Source organism: Petromyzon marinus, chromosome 32 (assembly GCF_048934315.1).
Source record: "Petromyzon marinus isolate PM22_M1 ecotype Great Lakes invasive population chromosome 32, UKy_Petmar_22M1.pri1.0, whole genome shotgun sequence".
Classification (NCBI taxonomy): domain Eukaryota; kingdom Metazoa; phylum Chordata; class Hyperoartia; order Petromyzontiformes; family Petromyzontidae; genus Petromyzon; species Petromyzon marinus.
In genome coordinates, this window is record NC_133698.1 from 2,762,190 (window position 1) to 2,786,845 (window position 24,656).

The 24,656-nt window shown below is 46.3% G+C and overlaps 1 protein-coding gene across 2 annotated transcripts in view; it reads left to right on the plus strand.

Moving 5' to 3' along the window:
* Positions 1-24,656, plus strand: part of ACAD8 (acyl-CoA dehydrogenase family member 8) — a 597,193-nt gene that overhangs the window by 404,179 nt on the left and 168,358 nt on the right. For both annotated transcript variants that reach the window (XM_032964393.2, XM_076071224.1), the window contains one exon: positions 2,398-2,474. In XM_032964393.2, the coding sequence (XP_032820284.1) occupies positions 2,398-2,474 (77 nt within the window). The remainder of the gene's footprint in view (positions 1-2,397; positions 2,475-24,656) is intronic.

Below are 24,656 nucleotides of genomic sequence, written 5' to 3' on the forward strand. Positions count from 1 at the left end.
CAGACACTGTGGTGGTTTTGTTTGTGTCGAGATACGCTTACAAGTCCGGTACAATGCCCCTGGGGTGGGGGGGGGGCTTCTGGGGAGGGGGACAGAAAAACCGCGATGGGAAAGGGGGAGGGGGGAAAGGGGGGGATGGGGAAAGGGGAGGAGGGGGAATGGGTGGGGAGGGGGAAAGGGTGGGGAGGGGAGAAGGGTGGGGAGGGGGGAAGGGTGGGGAGGGGGGAAAGGGGGGGGAGGGGAAAGGGGGGGGAGGGGAAAGGGGGGGGAGGGGAAAGGGGGGGGAGGGGAAAGGGGGGGAGGGGGGAGGGGAAAGGGGGGAGGGGGAAGGGGGAAGGGGGGAAGGGGGGGAGGGGTAAGGGGGGGAGGGGGAAGGGGGGGAGGGGGAAGAGGGGGAGGGGGAAGGGGGGGAGGGGCTTTCCAGCTGCGCTTGCAGGAGTCTCGGGGTGGACAACAACATTGCTCGGTGCCCATACAGAGAGGGGGGGGGGGTCCTCCGATAGGTGGGGGTAGAGGACGAGTGCTGTGCTTATGGGGGGGGGCAGGGGGAAAGAGGGGAAACCGCAACCAACATTCTCGGGGTAGAATGTTGGTGCGGGCCAGGAGGCACAGTGGTTTTCAATCAGTGCTTGCCACAGCATCAGAGGCGTGGACGCTGACGAAGGATTTGGGACAACAGCTGAGAGATACAGCTGCGGCGGGGCGGTGGGGGCAGGGGGGGGGACATATCCAGGTGCAAACAAACATAAAGATATGCTCGATTGAAACGACTCGTGGCGAAAGAGCGAGCGGGGGCCACACGCGTGTCAGGGAACAGATGCAAATCGGAGGCATGTTGTTGGTTATGGAGGAGGTGAGTGGCCACTGTTGGGGCACACGTGGGGAAAAGATGATGGCTCGCGAACAAGGCGAGTGATGGAATGGCAGCCAAAGGACAGGATGTGTCCGAGGAGATGGCCACCGAGGAGATGGAGAGATGAAATGCGTTTGTGTGCAGGAGCAAGAGTGGCTGTGGGATTACAGGACCACGATGGATTGTATCGATGGGAGGAGCTCTTCATCCAGCTGTGGATGGACAGTAGATGATGAGAATTAAATAATCGCTAATAATTCCCAGATTAGTAATGTAATTTAAATATATTTGTACACACACTTGAACATTTCTTTATATATCACTGTTCAGTGGTATTCAATTAAATTGATTCACTGCTTTGTGAAACGAAGCACGTTCCAATTATTTTCATCCTACAGATAATATCCTGTCCCATTGCCACGACTGTGGCGTGTTACATGACAGACTGTATATTGCTCCGGAAATTTCCAAAAGCAACCACTTTGGCATCTGATGCCGATGAACTTGAAATCACGTTCAAAACATGATCCTGCAAACAAACCCAAACATGATTCCTTCTGGGTTAGACCGCCTGTACACAATAAAAAAAAAAACACTGATGTGCTTCAATCCACAGACAGAGGTCTGTGTGCTGCTATAAATTGTACCCAAAGTAGCAATATTTTAAGACTGAACGGATGAAAAAGAACGTTCTGTATACATTTGAAACCCATTCCGAAAGGCAACAAATGTGGACGTTTATGTAAGGTAAACATCGTCGTAATACGCTTTGATGTAACCCTTCTGTTGGTGCTTGTCATGAAGCTGTTTGTCGTCGGTGCTCGCAGGCGGCACGGAGATCGCTGCAGCCTTGAAACATCGGTCCAGCAGTGCTGCACGTTGGCCAGTAGAATGCAGTACAGAAAATAGATTGGTGACCTAGCTATCGCTACTGGTACTAAAGACGAGAACCTATCTCGTAACAGTATGGCACTCGATAGCTCCGATTTAGGTAACTATTCACATGCCTATTAAAAAAAAAAAAAACTTGTCATCAAGGAACCGTCTTTGAATTGTAAATCTCGCAAGGTCCAGCCTTGGTGTGAAGTGTAGTATCCAATCCTCGTGAACCTTGTCTCTGACAACTCCTCGGTGTGCCGTGAAAAAGGGCCATCGCTTAAAACATCCCTGATTATACATTTTTTAAGCCATTATTGACGAATGCGGTGAATATATGGATAAAATCAGTACTGAGTGTCCCTTTTTTGCATCTTGATTTACCTGGATGCAACGGTTTGTTCTCATGCAAATTACTCAACGAGGCATTGGTCAAGCACCTTGGGCATCACTAAAGGTTGTCTTGAGACTCAGTGAAGCCTCGTGAATAAATATTTATAATTGTTAGTTTTAATATCGTAATTTGCCAGTGCTCCGTGCATGCTTCCCATTACAAACGATTCAGTCTGTGAAAGAAGCGCGAGGTGCGGGCGATTGAGAGGCGCTCGTTTGTTGATTAATTTCAAGTGCTCTCGCTGCTGCTGCTGCTGGTGCCTATGTTCCCTCAGGCAGCGGCAGCGATGCGGCCTCCCTGCTGACCATGGCCTCTCGGCAAGGAGATCACTACGTCCTCAACGGCTCCAAGGTGAGCACGCGAAGCGCCGCTTGCAGTGAGCTTTTAGCATCGCGGCTTTGCCGTGTCCAGCGGTGTTGTCGCGGGGGGTGCGTGCACGCAAACATCCTTGCGACGTCTTGGTTCTTTCGGTAAGGTCACGGAGAAGGGAAATAATAAAATAATAAAAATAAAACATAATAAAATAAAATTCTCACGACGTTTCGGCCACAACACAAGCAGCCGTCTTCAGGGTGAAGAAACAGAACTGTCGGGAGGACAGCATTCCAATGAACACTGCTGAGCTTGGCAGCGTCTTTTAAGCTGGGTGGGAGGAGCAGAGAGCCTTGACAAAGGAGTTTACATATCAACAGAAGAATTTAGCATTGAAGTAGCTGTGTTAATGTGATAGATTAGCAGGATGTTAAAGTCAGAAATTAGCATGTAAGTGGGAAATTATATTAAACATTACACTGAAAGGTACTAAAAGATTAGCAGGATGTTAAAGTGAGAAATGAGCATGTAACTGGGAGATTAGCATGATGTTAATGTGAGGATTTAGCATGTAACTGGTCACGGAAGTGGCTGTGTTAAAGTCAGAGTTTACACATCAGCAGAGGCATTTAGTATATTAATGCTAAAGAACTGCAACTACCCACCTATCATACAAAATTCAGCGTACAGCACTTTTGGCCTACGCATTTTTCAGTCCACTGAATGGGTTTTAGGAAGTGTCTGGAGAGAGAACTTTTATACAGGCCTTTGCACATACTTGTTATACGTTTTTGTTCACATGCGGACACATGATATGGAGTTTCACAAATATGCTTTGACCTGTGCTGTTTCCAGTTTTTTTTAGACTAGCTCTATTGTGCGTCCTTTTTAATAGAATGCAAAGTTAGTGTGTCGTAGTACTCATGTTTAAAATGTGTCTGTGCTGCACCTAGGTTAGCTCAACCTAAAAATGAATAGCCAGTGCCGAATGTCCACTTTAGAAATGTAGAGCCAAAAGCAGCTTTAGTCTGGTGCTGTACAGCCCTCACTGTCATGTGCTCTGAGAACCTCGGTAGGTGCTCGCTAACATTCAGAGACCCACCACTAAATGGAGTTTTTGTGTGAATGAGGGAAACAACTGCATTTGCAGAACTCAAATAAATTCGTTTAACACATAGGCTTTCACGACCAATATCCATAATTCAGATTTTGTAGGTTAGATTGCGTTAATATAAATGTGTAGATTTACTTTATTTTTTCATAAATCTGGGTGTTGCGTGATGATGCTAGTTGTAATTACTGGCGAAACGTCGTACTCAGATTGGAAATGTTGTGGCTTGGCTCTCCAACACACTGGTGTGCTGTACTAGTAACCAATTGGCATGTTCTGTTTACATAACAAACCTTAATAATTGGCTGTGTCGAGTGGTGGCGGGTTTAACGACAGATTTATATTAACGCGATCTAACCCAAAAAACCTGTATTATAATATAAATCCATCTACGCAAAAACGACAGCATTTACTGCAGGGCAAAGCTTATGTTTATAGGCATACATGTGCTTAGGACACACAGAGAACACAATTGTACGTTGTTTAGCCATAATTATCGTTTATGCACGCATGTCTATGGTGCACATATATACATATTGCCATCAATAAATAAATAGCATTTGGTTGGCCGTACTGCAGTGTTAGTGCACGAATAACGTGGATTGTAAGTAAACCATGTCCGATGTAAATGACATTTTAATTATTGCACTGTTGTATGGTGGTGGTACATAGCTCAATGTCAGAGGCAACATTCCCCACACTTGACAATAAACGAGTGCACGAGAGGTTTAAACTATTTGTATGGAGCCACCGTCAAACACAATGCCCTGGCAGAGCAGTCATGATTCTCAAGCACGTTACGGGGCATTGAATTGCATTGAATGACGTCACAGGTCTCTTGTGTTGATTTGCAATGAGATCAATATATTGGTAAAGTTTTCATATAGGGTGTTATTGTAAAAAAAAAACATCATTGTCTAGGGTCTTGTTAAACAAATATAATAGCAAGGGACAGACACTACACAAAGGGCAATTCAGATGAGTGGAATAGATTTTCGTGAAGCATGCTGTGCTCACTGCGCTATATACATTGCATGCCAACATTGAGGCATGGTTGTCCTATGGCTTTTCTCTAGAAAGACTGGCCCATACCATAGACACGTGGGCTTTCCACCACTGGCTTAGTGGGCCACCTAACTTAACATTGAAACGGGTTGAGGCCATCGCTAATGCCGCAACTCATAACCAACTGAAAAGGAGTCAATTCGCAGCCATGACTTGTCACTGTTTGTATTTAATAGGCCCATAATTGATCATGGTGCTGATAGTTGCCCCACCAGCAATTGCATATATATGTAAATACTTCCAAACAAAAAGTCACTGACATGTAAAAAAAAATCGCTTTTGTTTTGGAGGAGGAAAAGCGATAAATGTCATCTGTTCTTGGCCTGCTTCCCATAGTTGATGTGGAAAAATTGAATGTGGGTGTTGTAAATGGAGAAATAAGGTCACCAGTGCCCCCAGCGTGAGGCACAAAGGGCTCCACAAGATAAATTGGAGGTCAAGACCGAGCTGTTTATTTTCCCCCAGCCGTTCCCTTCAAATTTAATTCAAATTTCTCATGCCTATTGCCAGAGGTCAGTGTACAATGAAAAGCCATGTTGCTGAACACTTGTGAAGGTTAGGGTTAAGACTTTGCCATGAATTTTCGAGCAGAGGAATGTTTACTATTCTTTGCTGATGTCCTTTAGCGGCCCTGTGCGGTAAATGTGATTTTTACGGTAAATTGTTTTTGTTGGCATTTTCTGGACTTCGCAAATGTAGGTATTCTAAAATTAAATCCAGTTTTATTTTTTTTATGTCCGAAATGTTCGTCCGAGATATATTATTACCAGGGGTTGAGTGGTGGTACAGCGGGCAGCGCACTCCACTAAACAGTCAGCAACCTGAGTTCGATTCCCAGTCATGACTGACATCAGTGGAGATTGATATCAGAGGCAGCTATGGGCCCCCGTTCACCAAATGGCATTGGTCAAGTAACAACCATGATTGACAAGATGTGGGGTGGAGACCTTTTCGACGAGCAGTGGTTTTGAAATTGTCTTATTACGTTTGTGCAGAGCACACACTATGTATTTACATACCATATGTGTGTAATAATTAATTTTCTTTAGTATACCATGGGGAATGGTGGCATAGTGAGTTAACCACCTGTTTTGCAATCACGACTACCCGGGTTCACTTCTTGAAAAGAAGCAACATAAGTGGCAAGTGCTTCATAAACGTTGCCTTGGCCTCTTGCGTGAATGCCGTTACTGGCTTATGAATTATCAGCAGAGGAGAGGCAAGAGACGCCAGGAGTGTTTGCTGCTGACGGCTCGAGTGATTTGCGAGTAGCGTACGAATGTGGGTAAACTTTTGACCGTGACCGTACAAATGGCCCGGTGTCTTTTCGAATAACATCGCGGGATCTTTAATTTAACACGTAGGCTTTCGCGGCCAATATCATCCATAATAGAGGTTTTTGGGTTAGATCGTGTACATATATAAATGTGTCGTTAAAACCCGCCACCACCCGACACAGCCAACTAGTAACGGTTGTCACGAAAACAGAACGTACCAATTCGTCACTAATACAGCACACTGGTGTGTTGGAGAGCCAAGCCACAACATTTACAATCTGGCTGTCGCATGATGAAGCTAGTTGTAATTTACTGGCAAATCGTCGTACCTCGCCCGCAGTACTAACCCGAGGTGGCCGCTGAGCTTGAACCGCTAAACCTCTGCAGCAAGCGGCAAATTCGCTGCCACGTGGCCGAGGGACAGCCGAGGATTTCGTTTTGTGCGTGCTGCAAAAACACGCGAGTTGCACAATGGCCGGTTGATGTGAGCGTCGGTTGGGGCATCACCACTTACCAAGGAGACCTGCCAGGTTCCATAGACTCACATGGAGATCCATGGATTGACACAGAGATCTATGGACCCAAGTGATTTCACTTAACGTGATTGCATCAAGAAAGACGGCATCGCGGTGGTATTGAAACAACACTTTTTCGTGTCGCCAGAAGACATGCGTTTCGCGTGCTCACGCTCACGAATCGTGTTTTGAAGTTTATTTGCATTGCGATTAACAACGCGACAGCCTGCGCGTTACATGGGAGCTTGGGCAAGGGACACAAATGGGGCTTGTTTGGACTTGTCTGATTTTTAACCATGCACATCACCATTCATTGAGCATACACAAATCTGTGCCGTTAACAGGAGAGTTCTAATTTCTTTGCCTATGAAGGGCTGGTCTAGTGGAGTGTTATTTGTACGGTGGCCTGCCAGCATACTCCCACTCGGTACATCGGAACACCGTCCTGTGGCTGCCAGTTGTGCGTTTGTTAGTAAGCCGGGGACATTGATGGCATTACTGCTATGCGATGTCATATACCCTTGTAAAAAAAAAATGCGTGCCTCACACATTTTCTCACAATGCTGGCCAAACACCTTGTAAGAGGTGGGAGTACTCACACTTTACCCCACCGCACACGAACCTGCCATTCGACTGGGGGGCAGGGGATAGGGGGCGATTTAATACATCCCGTAATCGTTTCAACTGCCTTGCCTTTAGATCAAACCAGGTGGCCTCTGCAGTACAAATAAAATAGGTGAGTGTAATCACCTTAACCAACAGAGACGCTAATAATCCCACCCTGTAACTGTTATCATCGGGTCATCACATTGCTCTTAACGCACATCAACCTTTTACGATTACTTTCACTTTTGTTTACAATTTGAGCGTATGCTTGAATTGAGCTTTGAACTCGCAACCTGGCTGAGAAAAATCCGAAAATAACATCCGCGAATCTACTTTTTTAGTGCAGTGTCTCATCAAGTCAAAGTGTTCTCTCCGCTCTCAAGCAATCTGTGGGTGGTATTTGTCTGCATCAGAAGTTCCGAGCCAGCTGTAGTAATTCCACATTTTATGGTGGTAGGAGGGGGGGAATTAATCCATCGTCCGCTATATCTCCCGAGTGAAAATTGCACTGTTGTAGTTTGCATTTGGAGGGATTTAGGTGCTTCGTGATGGAGGCTATGATTATAATCTCACAGTAATTATGCAGCTGTCATAAGGTCAATTATTATTCATTAACCACTATAATCAATGCTGCTTTGCCTATTCCCAAACATCCATGCGGTAATCATTATTCGACGCATGTGTTTATACGTTTGTAATGCAAGTATGATTTTGAATGCGGCATGTATTTTTCAGTGGCGTACAAGTTCGATTTAATCAACAGCTCGCTAATATCTGTAGATAATTTCGGCACTGCGCTAAAGTGCACCGTGTGAACATTTCAGTTGCACGTCTTAATTCACAAGAGCACACTACAATTTGTGATCAGAGCCCAAATCTCGTATTTTACTTCAATGCTAATAAATGATGCGCAGCCCTTTGTCAATCCACCGCTGAATGGAATCCTCTCTAAGGTTGTCGGGGTTGTTTGACCATACTTCAACACACTGGTCAGTGTGGGTTGGTGACGGGACAGGGACTTATGTACATTTCACTCACCACTGTTGCCAGCTCTGGCCAGGAATCAAACTCGGGTCGCTGGGATCAGCCCGCAGTTGGTTAACAACCGCACCACCCCTGTCTCCATGGAGGCCCTTCCACCAGCAGTGGTGTGGACAAGACATTTCGGGGCTGCACATTGACCTTAATTTACAGTCGCAAACGTGAACGTTAACTTCAAAAGTAAACCAAGAAAGGTGTGTTCATAGATGCATTCTCAATGGGCTGTCAACTGTTTAAATCAAATGGTGTTGTGATATATTCAGCTCACAAGTTACCTGGGTTCTGCAGTTGCCCTGTGCTGAGCTCACTGCATATGGCTGTCATCTTCGGAATTTACGGACCTTTTAGACAAATCACAAACCTTGAAGAATAAGTGATCCGCTAAATTGAATGCAAGCCACAAAATAAGGATGAAGTAACTGAAATTCAGCGTGCTGGGGTTTGGTTTTACTGGTTCCGGTGTGTGATCCCCTATTGCGTGAAACACTGCTCAATGTCTGTAAAATACATCGTCTAAGTCCACACGTTTGTGAGGCCGTTTATACCTATGTACACATAAACGATAAAACGACACTCTTCTCGCAGTAAAATATATTTTTTATTTAGTCTGACAAGAATACTAATAATATTGACCAAGTCAGAGCAATGGCCAAGCAGCATTACTTTGTGTTAAAATGTTAATATAAGCATGCACAGCATGGCTTTGCCAATATCTCGTTGTGGCTACTCACCCACAGATTTGACATTTAATCAATTGCGGGAACAATAGCAAAACCAGTACAGGTATTACAGTCCCAAAAAAACTACAATCTAATTTTGGGGAATTAGAATTGAACACTGGCATTGGCTCGAAAATTAAGACAACTTAAAGGACCTTCGTGATGTGTGATTTTAAAAACATACAGGAGAAGTTATGAAAATCCCAACATGTATGTCACCAATGCTCTTGAGCAGCACCCAACACACACACACGTGTGAAAACGGAGACACTGATTCTTTGGCTCTATTTGTCAATAGAAAAACATCCATAAAACAAATTACGTTTCTCAATGATGAAAAATTATGTGTTCATATGTAAATAAATCTCAAGTAATAATCAAAATAGTGTAGAGCGTGAAGACTTTTGAGCAAGGTACTTAAATTGAGCACACAAATCACCGTAGCTTGCTGTTTTATTGTCGCATAATGGGACGCTACTATTACAAATGTCGGTGGTGATACGATAAAAAAAAATTGCAGCTCCTTCTCTGTGTGGAACATTTCATTGTGCGGTGTCCATAAGGCTTTGCGAAATGGCTGAGCTCCAGTTGCGCAGAGTGTTCTATGCACACTCGTGCGTGTTTATAGATATGCAAATGCACAGCTATTTTTGTTGAGTACCAAGAAGACAATATGTAGACTGCAACTGGTCACCATGCTCAGAACGTTTCGGGGGTTGTTTTTCTGCATTGGCAGTGCAGAGCCAGTGGTAAAAATTCCGCATTTCTATGGCGGAGGCTGATTTTACATTGCTGAAGCTATGAAGACGTGATCTTATAGGTAGTGTGTACGAATACCGGGGGGGGGGGGGTCCTGCAACTTGCCAAGACACCACACACCTTTTGCCGTCTTTAATCCACGTGCAAGAGGCAATCTTTATAATGGTGTCACAGCACCCCGCAGTACCGCCGGTGTGTTTTTAATCAGAGCACCGGGCAGTAAAGCTGGATAACTTATAGTGCGACAAATACTGATGACGGTGATAAATTAGGTGAAACAGCGAGACCTCTCTCACGGCACTCGGCCATCCGCGCTCTGCCGGTATGCAGTGCGAGCGCCCGCAAGGCGTCGGATGCTCCACATGAAAAATTAGAGGGCAGCCATAGGCACACACAGTGCTTGTGTTGCCTGTTGTTTTGGGACATTTCAGTAACTTAAAAAAAAACTAAAACGAGATTCAATGTTTTACTGTCACTCTGGCCAGTCCATATCATGTCTACCGCATACCCTTGATCCTTTTGTTGTTGTTTCTGTGTGGTGTTGTCATCTCTCGTTGAATGCCTTGGGCTAAGGCGCTCCATAATTCTATACAAGATGGGATAACGTAAATACGTGGTTCGCAGTGTTGTTGAACATTTCGCAATGTATTTCACATTAATGAAGCTATATAGAATTTGATTGTTGTTATTGCTGGGACTGTGAGTTTGTAACCCTTCCCTGGAAAGCCTCACTGAGTCGCGAGATTCCTTTTCAGAAGGGTTCTTCGTGGGATATTTGGAGGACGCTATCATTATGTTGAGTGTTCACCTGTGGGAGGAAATCGGAGCAACCCAGGGAAGAAGCCACACGCATGAAGAGAGAGCAACCAAAAGTGGCACGGAATAGTTCTCAAACCTACTCGGTGTACTGCCTCGTTCACGCACCTTATTGGAGGTGTGCGTCTCACACTCATGATAGCTCCATCTGTGTGCCATCAGACAACCGCGCCTCCAAGTCATGGAAGAAGGGCATGCAGCATCATTACACCGAGCTATTACTTACACCATCCACCAAAGTGGTCAAATAGTCACTTACGCTTTTGGTGTTAGTGTGTGCAGGCAGAACTGCAGATTATTAACGACACACACGCTACTATTTATTAGTTCCCTTATTGCCGTTGTGCTATCAGTCACTTTGCATCGGCTAGGAGCGTTTTACAATGCAATTTGCTTTACATAGCATCAGAATACTAATGCATGTAGACACCACAAAGACGGGGGGTTACAGAGAGAGGATTTTGCTGAATTTAACGCAACGTTCCCAAACGATGTAGAATGGCAAGCGAAAAAAGTATCGCCACACTCAAATGAACCAGTTTTTTGGAAATTCTACATTACTATGACAAAGGTAATTTACCCAATAAGACTACCAATCCTGATCTCCTACAAACACTATAAAGTTCCTCTTATCTACACCAGTATCACACGTGATTCCTAATATCTGTGGAAACTAAACTAAAGAGGTTCACGGTTATCTGTGCTTTTCCCCATCCTCCATTGCAGCATGGCTTCCGGCTCTATTTTCACGTAAAAGTGGAGTCCATTTGTGGATACCATGATTGCCAAAACTCTACTCGGCCAGATCAGTATACGGCTACATTCCTTATTTTACAAAATGTATTCATTTCACTTTAAAACGTCGTTGGTTTGTTCATGTTTCAAGAGTTTATTAAACTTGGATCGTTTTGCAGAGATGAAAAGCGTTGCATACAAAGTATAAGCACTAATCAATGTGCATCAGCCAATTTTCACAAATATTTTGTTTATTTCTCAGTTTTTGCCATCCAACGGATGGTCATACCTATGCAATTGAATGGTACGCAATGCCACACCTTGAGATTTTAACTATACAACTATTTTAAATTTTACGCGGTAAGGCCCACTGAGCTATATACAGTGAGGGAAAAAAGTATTTGATCCCCTGCTGATTTTATACGTTTGCCCACTGACAAAGAAATGATCAGTCTATAAGTTTAATGGTAGGTTTATTTGAACAGTGAGAGACAGAATAACAACAAAAAAATCCAGAAAAACGCATGTCAAAAATGTTATAAATTGATTTGCATTTTAATGAGGGAAATAACTATTTGACCCCTCTGCAAAACATGACTTAGTACTTGGTGGCAAAACCCTTGTTGGCAATCACAGAGGTCAGACGTTTCTTGTAGTTGGCCACCAGGTTTGCACACATCTCAGGAGGGATTTTGTCCCACTCCTCTTTGCAGATCTTCTCCAAGTCATTAAGGTTTCGAGGCTGACGTTTGGCAACTCGAACCTTCAGCTCCCTCCACAGATTTTCTATGGGATTAAGGTCTGGAGACTGGCTAGGCCACTCCAGGACCTTAATGTGCGTCTTCTTGAGCCACTCCTTTGTTGCCTTGGCCGTGTGTTTTGGGTCATTGTCATGCTGGAATACCCATCCACGACCAAGTTTCAATGCCCTGGCTGAGGGAAGGAGGTTCTCACCCAAGATTTGACGGTACATGGCCCCGTCCATCGTCCCTTTGATGCGGTGAAGTTGTCCTGTCCCCTTAGCAGAAAAAAACCCCAATGCATAATGTTTCCACCTCCATGTTTGACGGTGGGGATGTGTTGGGGAGACTGCCCCCCGCCTCCCCATTGTCCTCTGACACCCCGTTCTCCTGCTCTCCCCCCCTTGTGGCTGCCCTTCGTGGCATGATTTAAATGTCTATACTAACCACTTTACAAATACACCGCTGTGCTCTTCTCGTACCCGCCAACCCCGAGCTGTGCAGTGGCGAGAGTACCCACGCGGCCAGAATACACGGGACACCACAACGCGCGGGCTCTCAAGTTAACGTACGCGTCGAGCATGCACACGTGGGTTAAATTACACACCCGCGCGCAAAAACAAGAAACCACGGCGCGCAGGCTCACCACCCCACGCACCCCTTTCCGTATTCGCAGAGACAACACGACACGGTTTAATGTCTACTGGTGGTTTATTCTCTCGTTTAATGCAGCCACCCTATCTGTGTTAGTGTGGACCAGCAGGGCAGATCTAACCTATTTCTCTACGGTCTAATACTCCAGTAGCCTGTCCTCTCCCTACTTACTCTCTCTATTAGAATTTCCCCCTTTGCCTTACCTCTCCTCTTCGTATTTACGATCTGATCTCGAGGTGTAGAAAGTCGCTGAAAGGGGAGGCTGCACGTGGCTTTTGCTGGGAACTGGACCTGGCTGCTCTGCGACCCGTCTCACGGACGTTCGAGTAGCAGGGGCCGATCACTCCTCGGTCACTCTCTCCAGAAGGCCCCGGGCAAAAGAGAGGGAGCTTCCCAATTTCATCTCTTTTTATGCTCCAACTTCAGAGCCTACACGCCGCCGATCCGCTGGCTTCTCACCCAATCAGAAGCCTCCCCCTCCGACGCCCCGCCCCCCATTGTTTAGCTAAGTGGACCTCCGACACCTAAAGGTGGGCCTGTGCCGCCCCGCCCCCCTGCCGGCCTGCCGCGTGCACCGCATCATAGGGATCAACCTGTGCCGCCCCACCCCCCACCTGCCTGCTGGTCCGCGTGTGCCCTTGGCTGTTTCCTCACTGCGGTTCTCAGTAGTTTGCCGTGGCCGTGCAATTTTAAGTCAATCCACGGCGCCGCAGTGCCATTCGGCCTGGGGGGGGGGGGCCTGCCAATTCCCTGGCCCTGAGAAACCGTGGAGCACCCCCACGAGGGGGGCCCTCGGGTGAAAACTCAGGGGCAGGTGACCCCCCCACGAGGCCCTACGTGAGTGCGTGTGTGTGTTCACGTGGAGGGTCGTGGGGGAAGCGCTGTGACGGCAGCCTGGTGGCTTCTCTGTCGCAGCAGCCCCGTTGCAGGCACGGCTCCCACGGAGCGGCTTCGTTGTCGTGGCACCACAGATGGTGTTCTTGGGGTCATAGGCAGCATTCCTCCTCCTCCAAACACGGCGAGCTGAGTTGATGCCAAAGAGCTCCATTTTGGTCTCATCTGACCACAACACTTTCACCCAGTTGTCCTCTGAATCATTCAGATGTTCATTGGCAAACTTCAGACGGGCATGTATATGTGCTCTCTTGAGCAGGGGGGGGACCATGCGGGCGCTGCAGGATTTCAGTCCTTCACGGCGTAGTGTGTTACCAATTGTTTTCTTGGTGACTATGGTCCCAGCTGCCTTGAGATCATTGACAAGATCCTCCCGTGTAGTTCTGGGCTGATTCCTCACTGTTCTCATGATCATTGCAACTCCACGAGGTGAGGTCTTGCATGGAGCCCCAGGCCGAGGGAGATTGACAGTTCTTTTGTGTTTCTTCCATTTGCGAATAATCACACAAATTGTTGTCACCTTCTCACCAAGCTGCTTGGCAATGGTCTTGTAGCCCATTCCAGCCTTGTGTAGGTCTACAATCTTGTCCCTGACATCCTTGGAGAGCTCTTTGGTCTTGGCCATGGTGGAGAGTTTGGAATCTGATTGATTGCTTCTGTGAACAGGTGTCTTTTATACAGGTAACAAGCTGATATTAGGAGCACTCCCTTTAAGAGTGTGCTCCTAATCTTGGCTCGTTACCTGTATAAAAGACACCTGGGAGCCAGAAATCTTTCTGATTGAGAGGGGGTCAAATACTTATTTCCCTCATTAAAATGCAAATCAATTTATAACATTTTTGAAATGCGTTTTTCCGGATTTTTGTTGTTGTTATTCTGTCTCTCACTGTTCAAATAAACCTACCATTAAAATTATAGTCTGATCATTTCTTTGTCAGTGGGCAAACGTACAAAATCAGCAGGGGATCAAATACTTTTTTTCCCTCACTGTAGCTAAATGAAGTGGCTTATTACGTCGAAATCCATAGCAGCCAAATACTTGCAACACACGTTTATAAATGTGGAGGTGAAAAACCGGAGAACCCGGAGAAAAATCCACGCGACTACGGGGATAACATGCACACTCCAAACATACAGGCGTCAGGGTCGGGATCGAACCCATGACCTTCTGTATACCAGGCGAGCGAGTTAATATCTCTCCACCATGGCGTCTCGGATGCTGATGATCACCTTCCACATGTCCCTTGACAAGACGAACACACCACAACAATGGGGTGAATAATGGTGCTCTCGGGAGGAATGACCTCTGTGTGTGTTAAACACATTGCACACCGTCGAAGCTCTGTTTATGTTGCCCCAATAGCATTTCTCGGTGATTTGCGTCCCTAGATTTAGGGCTGGTTTATTGCGCCTAATTATTAATGCGTTTCAAATCCTATGGCCATTTGACTTACGTGGTGTTGTTTGTCTTATCAGTGGAGTTTGTCACTTCAGAGAACATCACTGGGGGATGTTCTCACAGCGTGTGTGTTCCTCTTCTGCGCCGTTTGCTTGATCACTGTCAGGGCTTCCCAGGGGGAGGGGGTCTGGGTTAGGCTTAGGGGCAGAATCTGCCAATTTGCTCTGGGTCTCACACAAAAGAGGGCACCAGAACAGGCAGATTTCATTGCATATGCTATCGCTGTAGGTGTCACACACGCAAGTGCAAAGTAATACATGGAAATTGTTTTGATTGAGTAAGGGGTCTTTCGTCTAAAAGAAAATGGGACGTAGGGTTTTGAACACCGTGGGTGGTGGAACGATGGCGGCCCACGTGGCATTTTGCCGTGGGCCTCCAGCCACCTCTGGGCAGCCCTGGTCATTGTTCTTCTGACCATGAAAACCCCCTTCACCCGAGGTTAGCGGGGATCTTGTCTCAACCCACTCTGCATTTGCCTCTACTCCTGCTGCACATCTCCTTTGTGAATACAGAACTGATCGGAGCTAATTCTATTCTTTGCTTGCATTATAGGACCATGTAATTGCATTGATCATCATCATGATCCTTGGTCAATCCACTGCTGGAGGAAGCTTCCCCAATTTGCCGTTGCTATTTCTCACGGTTTTGTGAAATACCATTCCATCTGTCACCTGTGCAGGAGCCGATTCCATCGCTCCCTTCACCTCGGTGACCATCCCCCTTAGTGTGATCCATTCTTTGACTGCCACTCCATCATCGTTCTTGACCATGGCTTCGGCAAATGAGAGCACTGCCCCATGCTATCAGGCAGAGGTCGACTCTGCCTACCATCCTTCTAGGATCAATGGAATGTGTAAGTGTTTGCGACAAGTCAACGGTGTATTTTTATATTGATGGACTTTGCTCTGGTGCAGGAAAGTGAAGTTTCCACCACTGCCTCATGTCATGAACAAAGATGAGAGTGGTGAGATGTTAACTATGTCGCATGCTATGCAGGAGGTCATGGGTTCGATCCTGATCCTGACAGGCTGTATATTTGCAGTGTGCATGTTCTCCCCGCGGTCACGTGATATTTCTCCGGGTTCTCCGGTTTTCCTCTCCACATTTAGAAATATGCTTTTAGAATATATTTGGCTGATAAAAAAATTCCACTCGATAAGCCCGTTCGCTTCTGAAAAAGAGCTATGTAGTTCAGTGTGCCTTACCTGGTAGAATAAAAAAATAGGTTTGCTTAGTTTATTCATTTCAACATGGAGACACTTTAAATTCACGTGTTTCTCTGGGACAGCCTCCGCATTTAAAGACTTAGGAGGACATTGCTCTGGACGCTTGGCCAGTTCTTTATTGGGTGTTTCTCTGTGTGGGAGGTAAATGGGTCTGCAACCTTAATGCTGCACTGCTGTCCACTGCAATCTTTGTAGCCTGTAGGGGAGGTTCCTTAAGCGCATGATAGCTCCATCTCAGCATGATCCACTACCCTGCCTCAAAAGCACTGGATTACAGGCCTGCACCACCACACCCAGAATGTGTGTGGCACAACAGTCAGATCAGCCTCTCCCCAGCCACACTACTTTCAAGTTTAAGTGCCGGGGGGGCTCTGCGAACCGATAAAACTGGTCGTAACATAAAATTGATCTTATCTGCCTATTTATTTTTTTCTTAGACACCATCTGATTTGTTTATGAGTCCCACGTGACCACAGCTGCTTGCCGAGAGCATAGATCAGAGGCAGAGCAATGCGAACGGATACAAAAAGAGGCAGATGGGGACGAGCATCTTCGTCTCGTTCCATAAATATCTGATGTTATTGTGTCCTTGTGCGTGTGTTTGGCTCCTCGCGCTGCCTCCCACACAGCCCTGTGGCCCTCTATTACGTTGGCGCGGACCATGGTGGATAATGTGGCAAAGATCATTCGCGTTGATGCTCAAGGAGAGAGGGCTGTTAAGGGTTATGACTGCGGGAGAAAATAAAAAAAAAGACCCAACAAAACAGGCTGATGGCAGACGCAGCAAAGTTGTGCCCGTCTTAGCGCGTCCATTTCTCTGATCAAACACCCATCTCGTCACCATTGTGCTGGAGATGGAAAACCTTGGGCTTTCATCACGAGTAATGAATCGCTGGGAGTTAACCAAACCAAACGGCTATGAATTGATAGGGTCGTGCTCTCTCCGCACAGTGGAGGTTTAGAAAATATGTCACTGGGTTGGCGTGACTTCTATTGAACCGCTTAGTAATCTGGAAATGCGAAGGGGTCATGGCTGCTTGCAAATGCAGAGCCAATAGGTAGACGTTTATATCATCATATTCATCATAATCATCAGCCATGATCAATCCACTGCTGGATGAAGGCCTCACCGAGCTGTTGCCACCTGTCAGTTAAATTAGCGATGTTTAATCTATGAAATTGGTTGGCTGGTGTTGTGTTTGAGCAGGTGACTTGCAGTACAGAGAGGTTGCAAATTCAAATCCTGGTCAGCGATTGACACAACCGGACGATCCTTCATAAAAAAATAAGTCAACATTGGTTGTTCTTTGGAGAGACTGGACTCGGTCATAGGACTATGGAGTTTATACCACGAGGTTACAGGGCCACTGGTGGCCTAGTGAGCTAGTGGTAAGCCTTGAGAATACACTTTGGTGTGTATGTGCGGGGGAGCGGTAGTGTCTTGGTTAGCACTACTCTATGCTGCGCTCGGAATCAGACGGCCCGAGTTCGATTCCCGCTCATAGCCAACACCAGTGGCGGTTATCAGAATCGGTCCTTGGCCTCGCTTAGGTTGACTCAACCTTAAATGAGTACCTGGTGCGGTGTGTAAACATTGCCACTGGGGAGACAAAGGCGGCCGGGCGTGGTTGCTGGCCACCCACTCCCTCGTATGCCATGCAGCTCTTCATAGGTGCTCGCTAACAGCACTTCTTGAGGCTATACGGGGGATCTTTGTCTTTTTGTGTACATTTGTAACTCAATAAATGCACTTCGAGACTTGGGGGGGGGGGGGGCATTGGTAGCTAGCTTCCAGTGTAAGCCTCAATAACTCATAGGGAAATATTGACCGCATAATCCCTAAGCATAAAGCTACGACTGCAAGTGCGCGCATTTTTGTTTTCGTGAGCCGTAGTTGCAAGCATCCCGGCAATAGGAACCTGTTTTCGGTGAATGCTAAACTCTCGTCCATGGAAGTTGGCTTTTCATAGACAAGCTCTTGTGTCCACCCAGCCCGCCCGACATCCCTTCTGATACAAATGCACTCCACGGACTTCTGACCGGTGGATTTAACAACACACAAGAGGTGTGCAGAATTGCGTGTACACAATCTCTCGGCCTTATTGAGACCACCAGCTCAAGAGAGCTGAATGTGTGAGCCAGTTTGGTGGATCAGGCCGCCAACTCAAAGGGTTGAGAAAATGTGGCCATCCCACAACAGGTAGCAGTGAAACGAAGACGCGACGTGAATCTCAATACCCGTGTGAAAACTTCGAACACTCTTTTAAGACATCGCCAGTCTGTTCCGCTTCTAGCAATCGGTGACCCTTAAGCTGCCGTCATTGATATTTCAGTGGGGTACTAATAGATGGGTCACCCTGTATGTGTGTGTGTGTGGAACTTCTTTCGCACCGTACGTAGCCAACCAAGGTGCGGGGGAAGGACAACAAATTTAACACAAACAAAAAACACACATATGTAGGTGTGTGCAGAAGATGCTCGGGGAATTGTCTGGTGGGGTATTCCGTCGTAGGCTAAGCAACTTGGAAGCGTAATCGGGAGCAGGAGGTCAGCAGTGGGCAGGATGGAGGGGGGGGGGAGGGCTGCCAAGACAGACACTGAAGTGGCACCTCCTCCAGGCTAGAGTCCAAGGGGAAGCCCGGAAGGCAGACTGTGGGATGCTGTAACAGCAATAACGGAGGTGCTTAGCAGAAGGAAGCGACGGCGAGGTGCGGAGACATCAAAGGCACCGACCGTGACGGCCTCTTCAAAGGCGTCTTGTGGTTTTTTTTTCCCCTCCTCGTCTGAGAGCGTCTCCTCTCACGCACGGGAAGATGCCTGGCTCTGCAAGGAGTGCCCGATCGATGACGCGGATCGCGCAATTGAATGAAAACTTTTTTTTTACGTAAAATTGCAACAAAATCTGAGTTTTTTTTGTTTTACCTAATCGTAAAATTATAATAGCACGGAGTAGCAATGAGCACTGATGCGGTCATCATCGTCATCATCACGATCCCGTAGGTGTCCACTGCACATTTTGTCTTTTGCTTCCACTTTCCTCTGTCTTGTGCCTATCTGCTCAAGTCGTGGCCACATCTTTCTGGCATCAATCTCTTCTGTCATCGTCGTTGCCAAGCCACTCTCCGTGAGGTCTTCCTCTCTTTCCGGTTCCTTCCATTTCTCCGAACAACACACTTTAAATGTTCCTGTTGTCCACCCTACACACGTGTCCCAACACGTGCCAGTTCCCTTCTCATCACTGCCTGCGTCGTCGTCAGGTCTTCTTCAACGTGTGCAACCTTTTCCTTACTTGTATGTCGGTCACTCTTTGCGCACGATACCATTGATACAGTCTAATGCACCAACACGCACCTCCGGTTGTCCTGAGAGTGTCCACGACAAGCGAGGGTCAATTCTCACACGGCCCGTCTTTGCAGCGACGTTTTGTTTTTCTCCTCAGGGCTCGTGTTACCCCCCCCCCCGCCCCCCGCTGAATAAGTTTTCCGACGCGTCGCGCTTTGTTGTTAGCACCCTCTTTTTTTAATGGCTCTGTGGCCAAAAGTGGAAATCGCGTTCATTCAATACAATGTTGTTTCCTCACCCAATGATATGGTCCAACGCTTATGGAGAGGTGTTACCCAATGATCGTGGCAGAAATGCCCTCCTCCCCCCAGCCTAGTCGATTTTTTTTTTTATCCAGTCTGTTACTCTGCACACACTGAAGGGAGTGAAGGTGGTAAAAAATAAATAAGCACGAAATCGGTAGGGCATGCGTTGTATTTACTGCGGCAAGAGCGGTTGACTCACCATGCAAAGGTCGCACATTTAAAACCCAGTCAGAGGGTCAGCTGAGCCCATTGTCTCCTGGAGTCAATGAAGGTTGCTACCAATTTGTTAGAAGTCGGTAGTGGTCGTCTGTTGGAGAGAAACCTCTGCCATGTGAATGTGGAATTTCCACTCCTGGCTTAGGGCTATTAACAGAGAAGACAACAGCCCCACGCTCTCTTTGACTTGGCCTTTTACTTATTTTTGCTAAATTTGATTTTCTGCACGTGTACGCTGGAAGGAAATCAGGTGTTAAACTATAAGCGCAAGATCATCGGAGGTGGGTGTGAACCCGAGAATATGGTTTCTGCAGATGTTTGGGAGTGGCGACCCAAGCAAGGCTATATATTTCCAGGGTCTAGCTTGTATTGTATTTGAGACAATGTTGTGGGATGCGTTCGTAAAAAGCTACTTGCATTTCCCCTCGGCTATTTATGAAGTCCACAATCATCTAATTGGGTAAAGGTGCAGCCCTGCAATTGCCTGCTCAAACCACTGCAGGTACAAGGGCCTCCACAAGAGGCAGCCCTAAAAAGTGTTTGGCTACTCCCAGTGCCAGATTATCCTAGTAGCAAAAGTAGCATATGCTACGGGCCCCGCACTTTCAAGGGCCAAAGGCTAAATGCTTACAATCTATCAATTCCGGTTCAGCGATTCTGCACTTGCTCTATTATTATAGTACTATACTGCCTTCAACGTTTATGAACGACTGGGTGTTTAAAGTTAGCGATTTGTCGTATTATCTGACTGTATAGCAAATGAAAAAATACACTTACTTTACTATGCAAGTAAAAAAAATTGTATTTTAATATTTAAGGTAGGCGGGGGTGAGACCCTGATGGATCTTGAAGACGGTGACTGTGACATCAAAGTTGTCTCTGATACTGGAATGGAAGCCAGTGGAGGGATTAGGGTACTTTGTTGTAAGGAAATGGTCGGAAACCAAAAGATGTTACGCAGATGGGGGCATTCCCGAGGTCCTGCAGAGTTGAGATGCGCAAAGAGAATGACATATCGGCATCAACGACAGCTCCAAAGTTGTGCCCACACTTGAGCAGCGTGATGTCAGAACTCGGCAGGTAGACACACTCAATGCGGAGTTTTTACCAAGTGTGTACTTTGTGCTAATTTGGGAGAATCCACCTCACGTCACCTCCAGCCACCAGTTTGCTCAGTGACCTCGTATAACCCAAGCGAGTCAAGGATGTTACATGGGAAGAATCGGGTCTGCAAGAGGCACACACAAAAGGTTCAAAGAGCAAGTTAACAACAACATTGGACACTCAACACAATCAGCGACCCAGACACCAAGCTATGGCGTGTACATCATTTTGTGGCAAGTGTCGTGAACGATACCGCAAGATCCAACCGTATCCATCCAGTGCTCGCTGAGCTGCATTGGCGTCTGGTTGCCGAACGAATACAGATCAACCACAATACCTTGTTGATCTCGTCAATAAGCGTAAATCGTCATCACGCGAACTCCGATCATCCTCGCAGGAGCAGCAGCTCTTGGCTGGCCATCGAACAAAGACGGTCACGGGCATCGTGCGCTTTCAGATGCGCTTCTGCGGCCGTCTGGAACGCTCTTCCTTCTGATATTAGGAAGCCACTGGAACTTTCACTTTTAAACAGCTTGAAAACTCATTTCTTTAGAACTGCTTTTTGTGTTTAGTTTATTGTAATTCCCCTGCACCTCCGATTAGCATGGTTGGCTACGTACGGTGCGAAAGAAGTTCAACGTACACACGTATAAGTCCAAGTGTGCACGTATCTATCTTAATGACATCGCCGGGAGCTTTGTGAAGGTGGAGAAATTGTTTGGGGGGAAGGTGAGGCTGGGTGCGTAGCGTGTCGGTGGCCATCTGTGGAAAATGGGTTGAACGCAAGTGACAGAGGAAACGCCTTGCTGCTGTTTTTTAAAATTATTATTATCTTACAATGAAAACGTTATTCATTATCTACGTTCACTGAAGTATGATGCCTGACAGTTTTACATCAACACCATCAGTAAAAATAATGCTGATTATCTGGAACGTGCCGTGAGATGCAGGCGCGTAATTTCAACGTCTCCATAATAGTTTAAGTGGCTTCACTGAGGCCCTAGAACGATGCAATAAACATGCTTGGTGGTGATGATGGTGGTATTTTATGCGATTGCAGTCAATTCTGGTCGCTGTATATTAGTGTGCGCAGTGTGGTTGCCGTGTGGTGATGAAGCCCCAGATGAAGTGCCAGATAAGATGCTAATGGTGATCTACAGCAGGGCTGCCCCTGTTGCCCAACCAGCTAATCGTCATAACCATTATCGCAGGACACTAACTCGCGTGAGGCAGCAAAGCCATTTTCCCACCTCTTCTTTGTGTGAATCATTGTGGAGAAGCAAGAATTGTGCGTATGTTACCGCTTAGAAATAGTGTAATATCTTTTGGGCGTTTTCTTTACAGAAACTCTTTAAATGAAACGCATTGATTCCTGTTATAGGCATTGGTAATATTCAAGAAATGAAAAATGTTGCTTCATCGTTTGTCCGATAGGCCTTCCAGAAAGGTGTACACAACATGGGACATGCAGATGCGTTTCACACTCACCGGGACTCATCAGTGAGCCATGTCCAGCTACAGACTCCCATGAACAGCATTTGTGTTGTTTGCAAGGAGACTGCAGCTAAACTGTGGATCCGTGAGACTGAATGAGGAGAAAGTCAAATTTGTCAAACAGACCAAAGAATGGCTGTTAGTAATGACATGCAAAGCAATTAAAACATATTTTTGTCAGCAAATATGCTATTTGTGCGCTGTTTGATGATACTTGAGGTGTCGCGGAAGTGTGGCCTTGGTGTATGGCAGAAAAAGTCAAGTGATGCATCCCGGTGAGACGTGATTTCTGAAAGTATGCATTAGTATGCAATTGTGTTTGATAGAGATCTAAGCAAAGGCAGCTGAAGGTTTCTCGCAAAATGAAGATGATTAGACAACTGAGCCAATTGCCCTGGGGGAAAAAAATTATGCATTCAACCTTTTCCCTTGATTCTTGGTTAAAGTATTTTTTCCATATACAGCATTGCTAAGTCTATTATCATATGAAGAGAAGTTAATGAGATGCGGAGTATCAACAGATGTGGATTTTGATTATTTAACTTCTGAAATCTGAAATGAAATGTTGTCCACCTGCCCATCCCCCATTGGCAGCCATGAGTTAGTGCTGGAAATTCCACATTCATATGCTGGGGTGCGGCCTCTTTGGCAGATGAACACTGTCGACCTCCAAACCAAGCCGTGGTCATTTTGTCGATCAATAATCGATGATGGACTGAGTTGAACCCCGACCCCCTGCTCCGCTAGAATTAAAATTCTTGTTCTTTTCACCAAGTCGAATTTACTAAAACCAAAGCACCCAACCCCCCGCTCAACCAGGGTAGCGTGTCGATGGGGAAATCGCAAAGTCTCCATAAATGCCCGGGATTGCATTGCATCTCGGTTGGCAGAGCAAGGTGAAGCATGGAGGCCGGCAGTGTGCAGCCACCCACCTGCATCGCAGCAGTTTGTCCATGAGAGGCAGCGAGGCGACTCGTTTGCTGGTTCGTTTGTGCAGCGTTTGGGTGTCACATTCCCTCATATACTGTGGTGTTTCCGAGACATTTGCAGTTTGCTTACCACGTGTATAGATACACGTTTATGGATACAGGTGTTCAAATAAATTTGTGAACAAACTAATGTAGAAAATGAGTATTATACAAATATCGCAAGCAGCAACTTCATGAACAAAAAAAATGCATCTTGAGAATTGGTGAAATGCTCACGGATACCTAAACATAAATTAAATTGACAGGAATAATGGTGTTATTGGTTGGATCATTCTTTCAAACACATACACAAATAGCAAATAAATATAGATCACCCTTATATCGCTACATCCATTGTTACTGTGAACGTCTCTCACCGATCCTTCGACCCGTGTCGAGGGCTCGGTCTACCAGATTGACCGTTACGGCTCATCTTGCGCACCGTTAAACCACCGCACTTTGGTTCACAGCGGCGCACTCTTTCACTCACTCGCTCGCTCGCCGACCCACTCACTCGCCACACTGCAGGTAGAAAGACACCTCGCTTTTTGCTCCTTTCCTCGCACCGCTCAACTTTGGAATGTGCTGCCACCTTCTTTCCCATGCTCTTAATGGCTTTCCTTAATTCAAGAAACGTGTTAACTTCGATAGTTAGTTTAGCACGTGGTTGACTTTCGTGACCAATATTATCCACGGTAGACGTTTTTTTTTTGGGTTAGATCACGTAAATAAAAAAAAATACTTCGATTGTTCCGTTTGCTTATACGCTGCTTTATGGTTTGAGCCTTTGGGCCCTGCGCTCAGCAAACTGTCTAAAGTAAAAAAAAACGCACGAAGCAATGCAATTTCAGCAAACTGCATTAAAAATACGCATATAAATATCCGAGCCTTGTGCGATACAATATGTTTCTACAGGGGGGAATGTTGATGAGGTAGACTTGACAATGTTTTTTTTTTTTTCAAATCGCACACTCGTGCTTATGCACAAAGAAATCCCGTGGGCACGCACAGCTGCGTGTGCAGTAGAAATGACACGCACACATCCTCCCATCGACGTCCGCGCGCGCTCTCAAACGACCCATCCAGCAGCACAAGCGACCACGAAAATGAATTAAGGCTTTGAAGCGAAACCAAATAGATTCAGAGCTACTCCTCACTTCTGTTAGACATGCTTGTGCATGTCAACAGGTGAAGGTCCGCAGGGATGTTTCTTTTTTTTACTAAGCAAGGGGGGG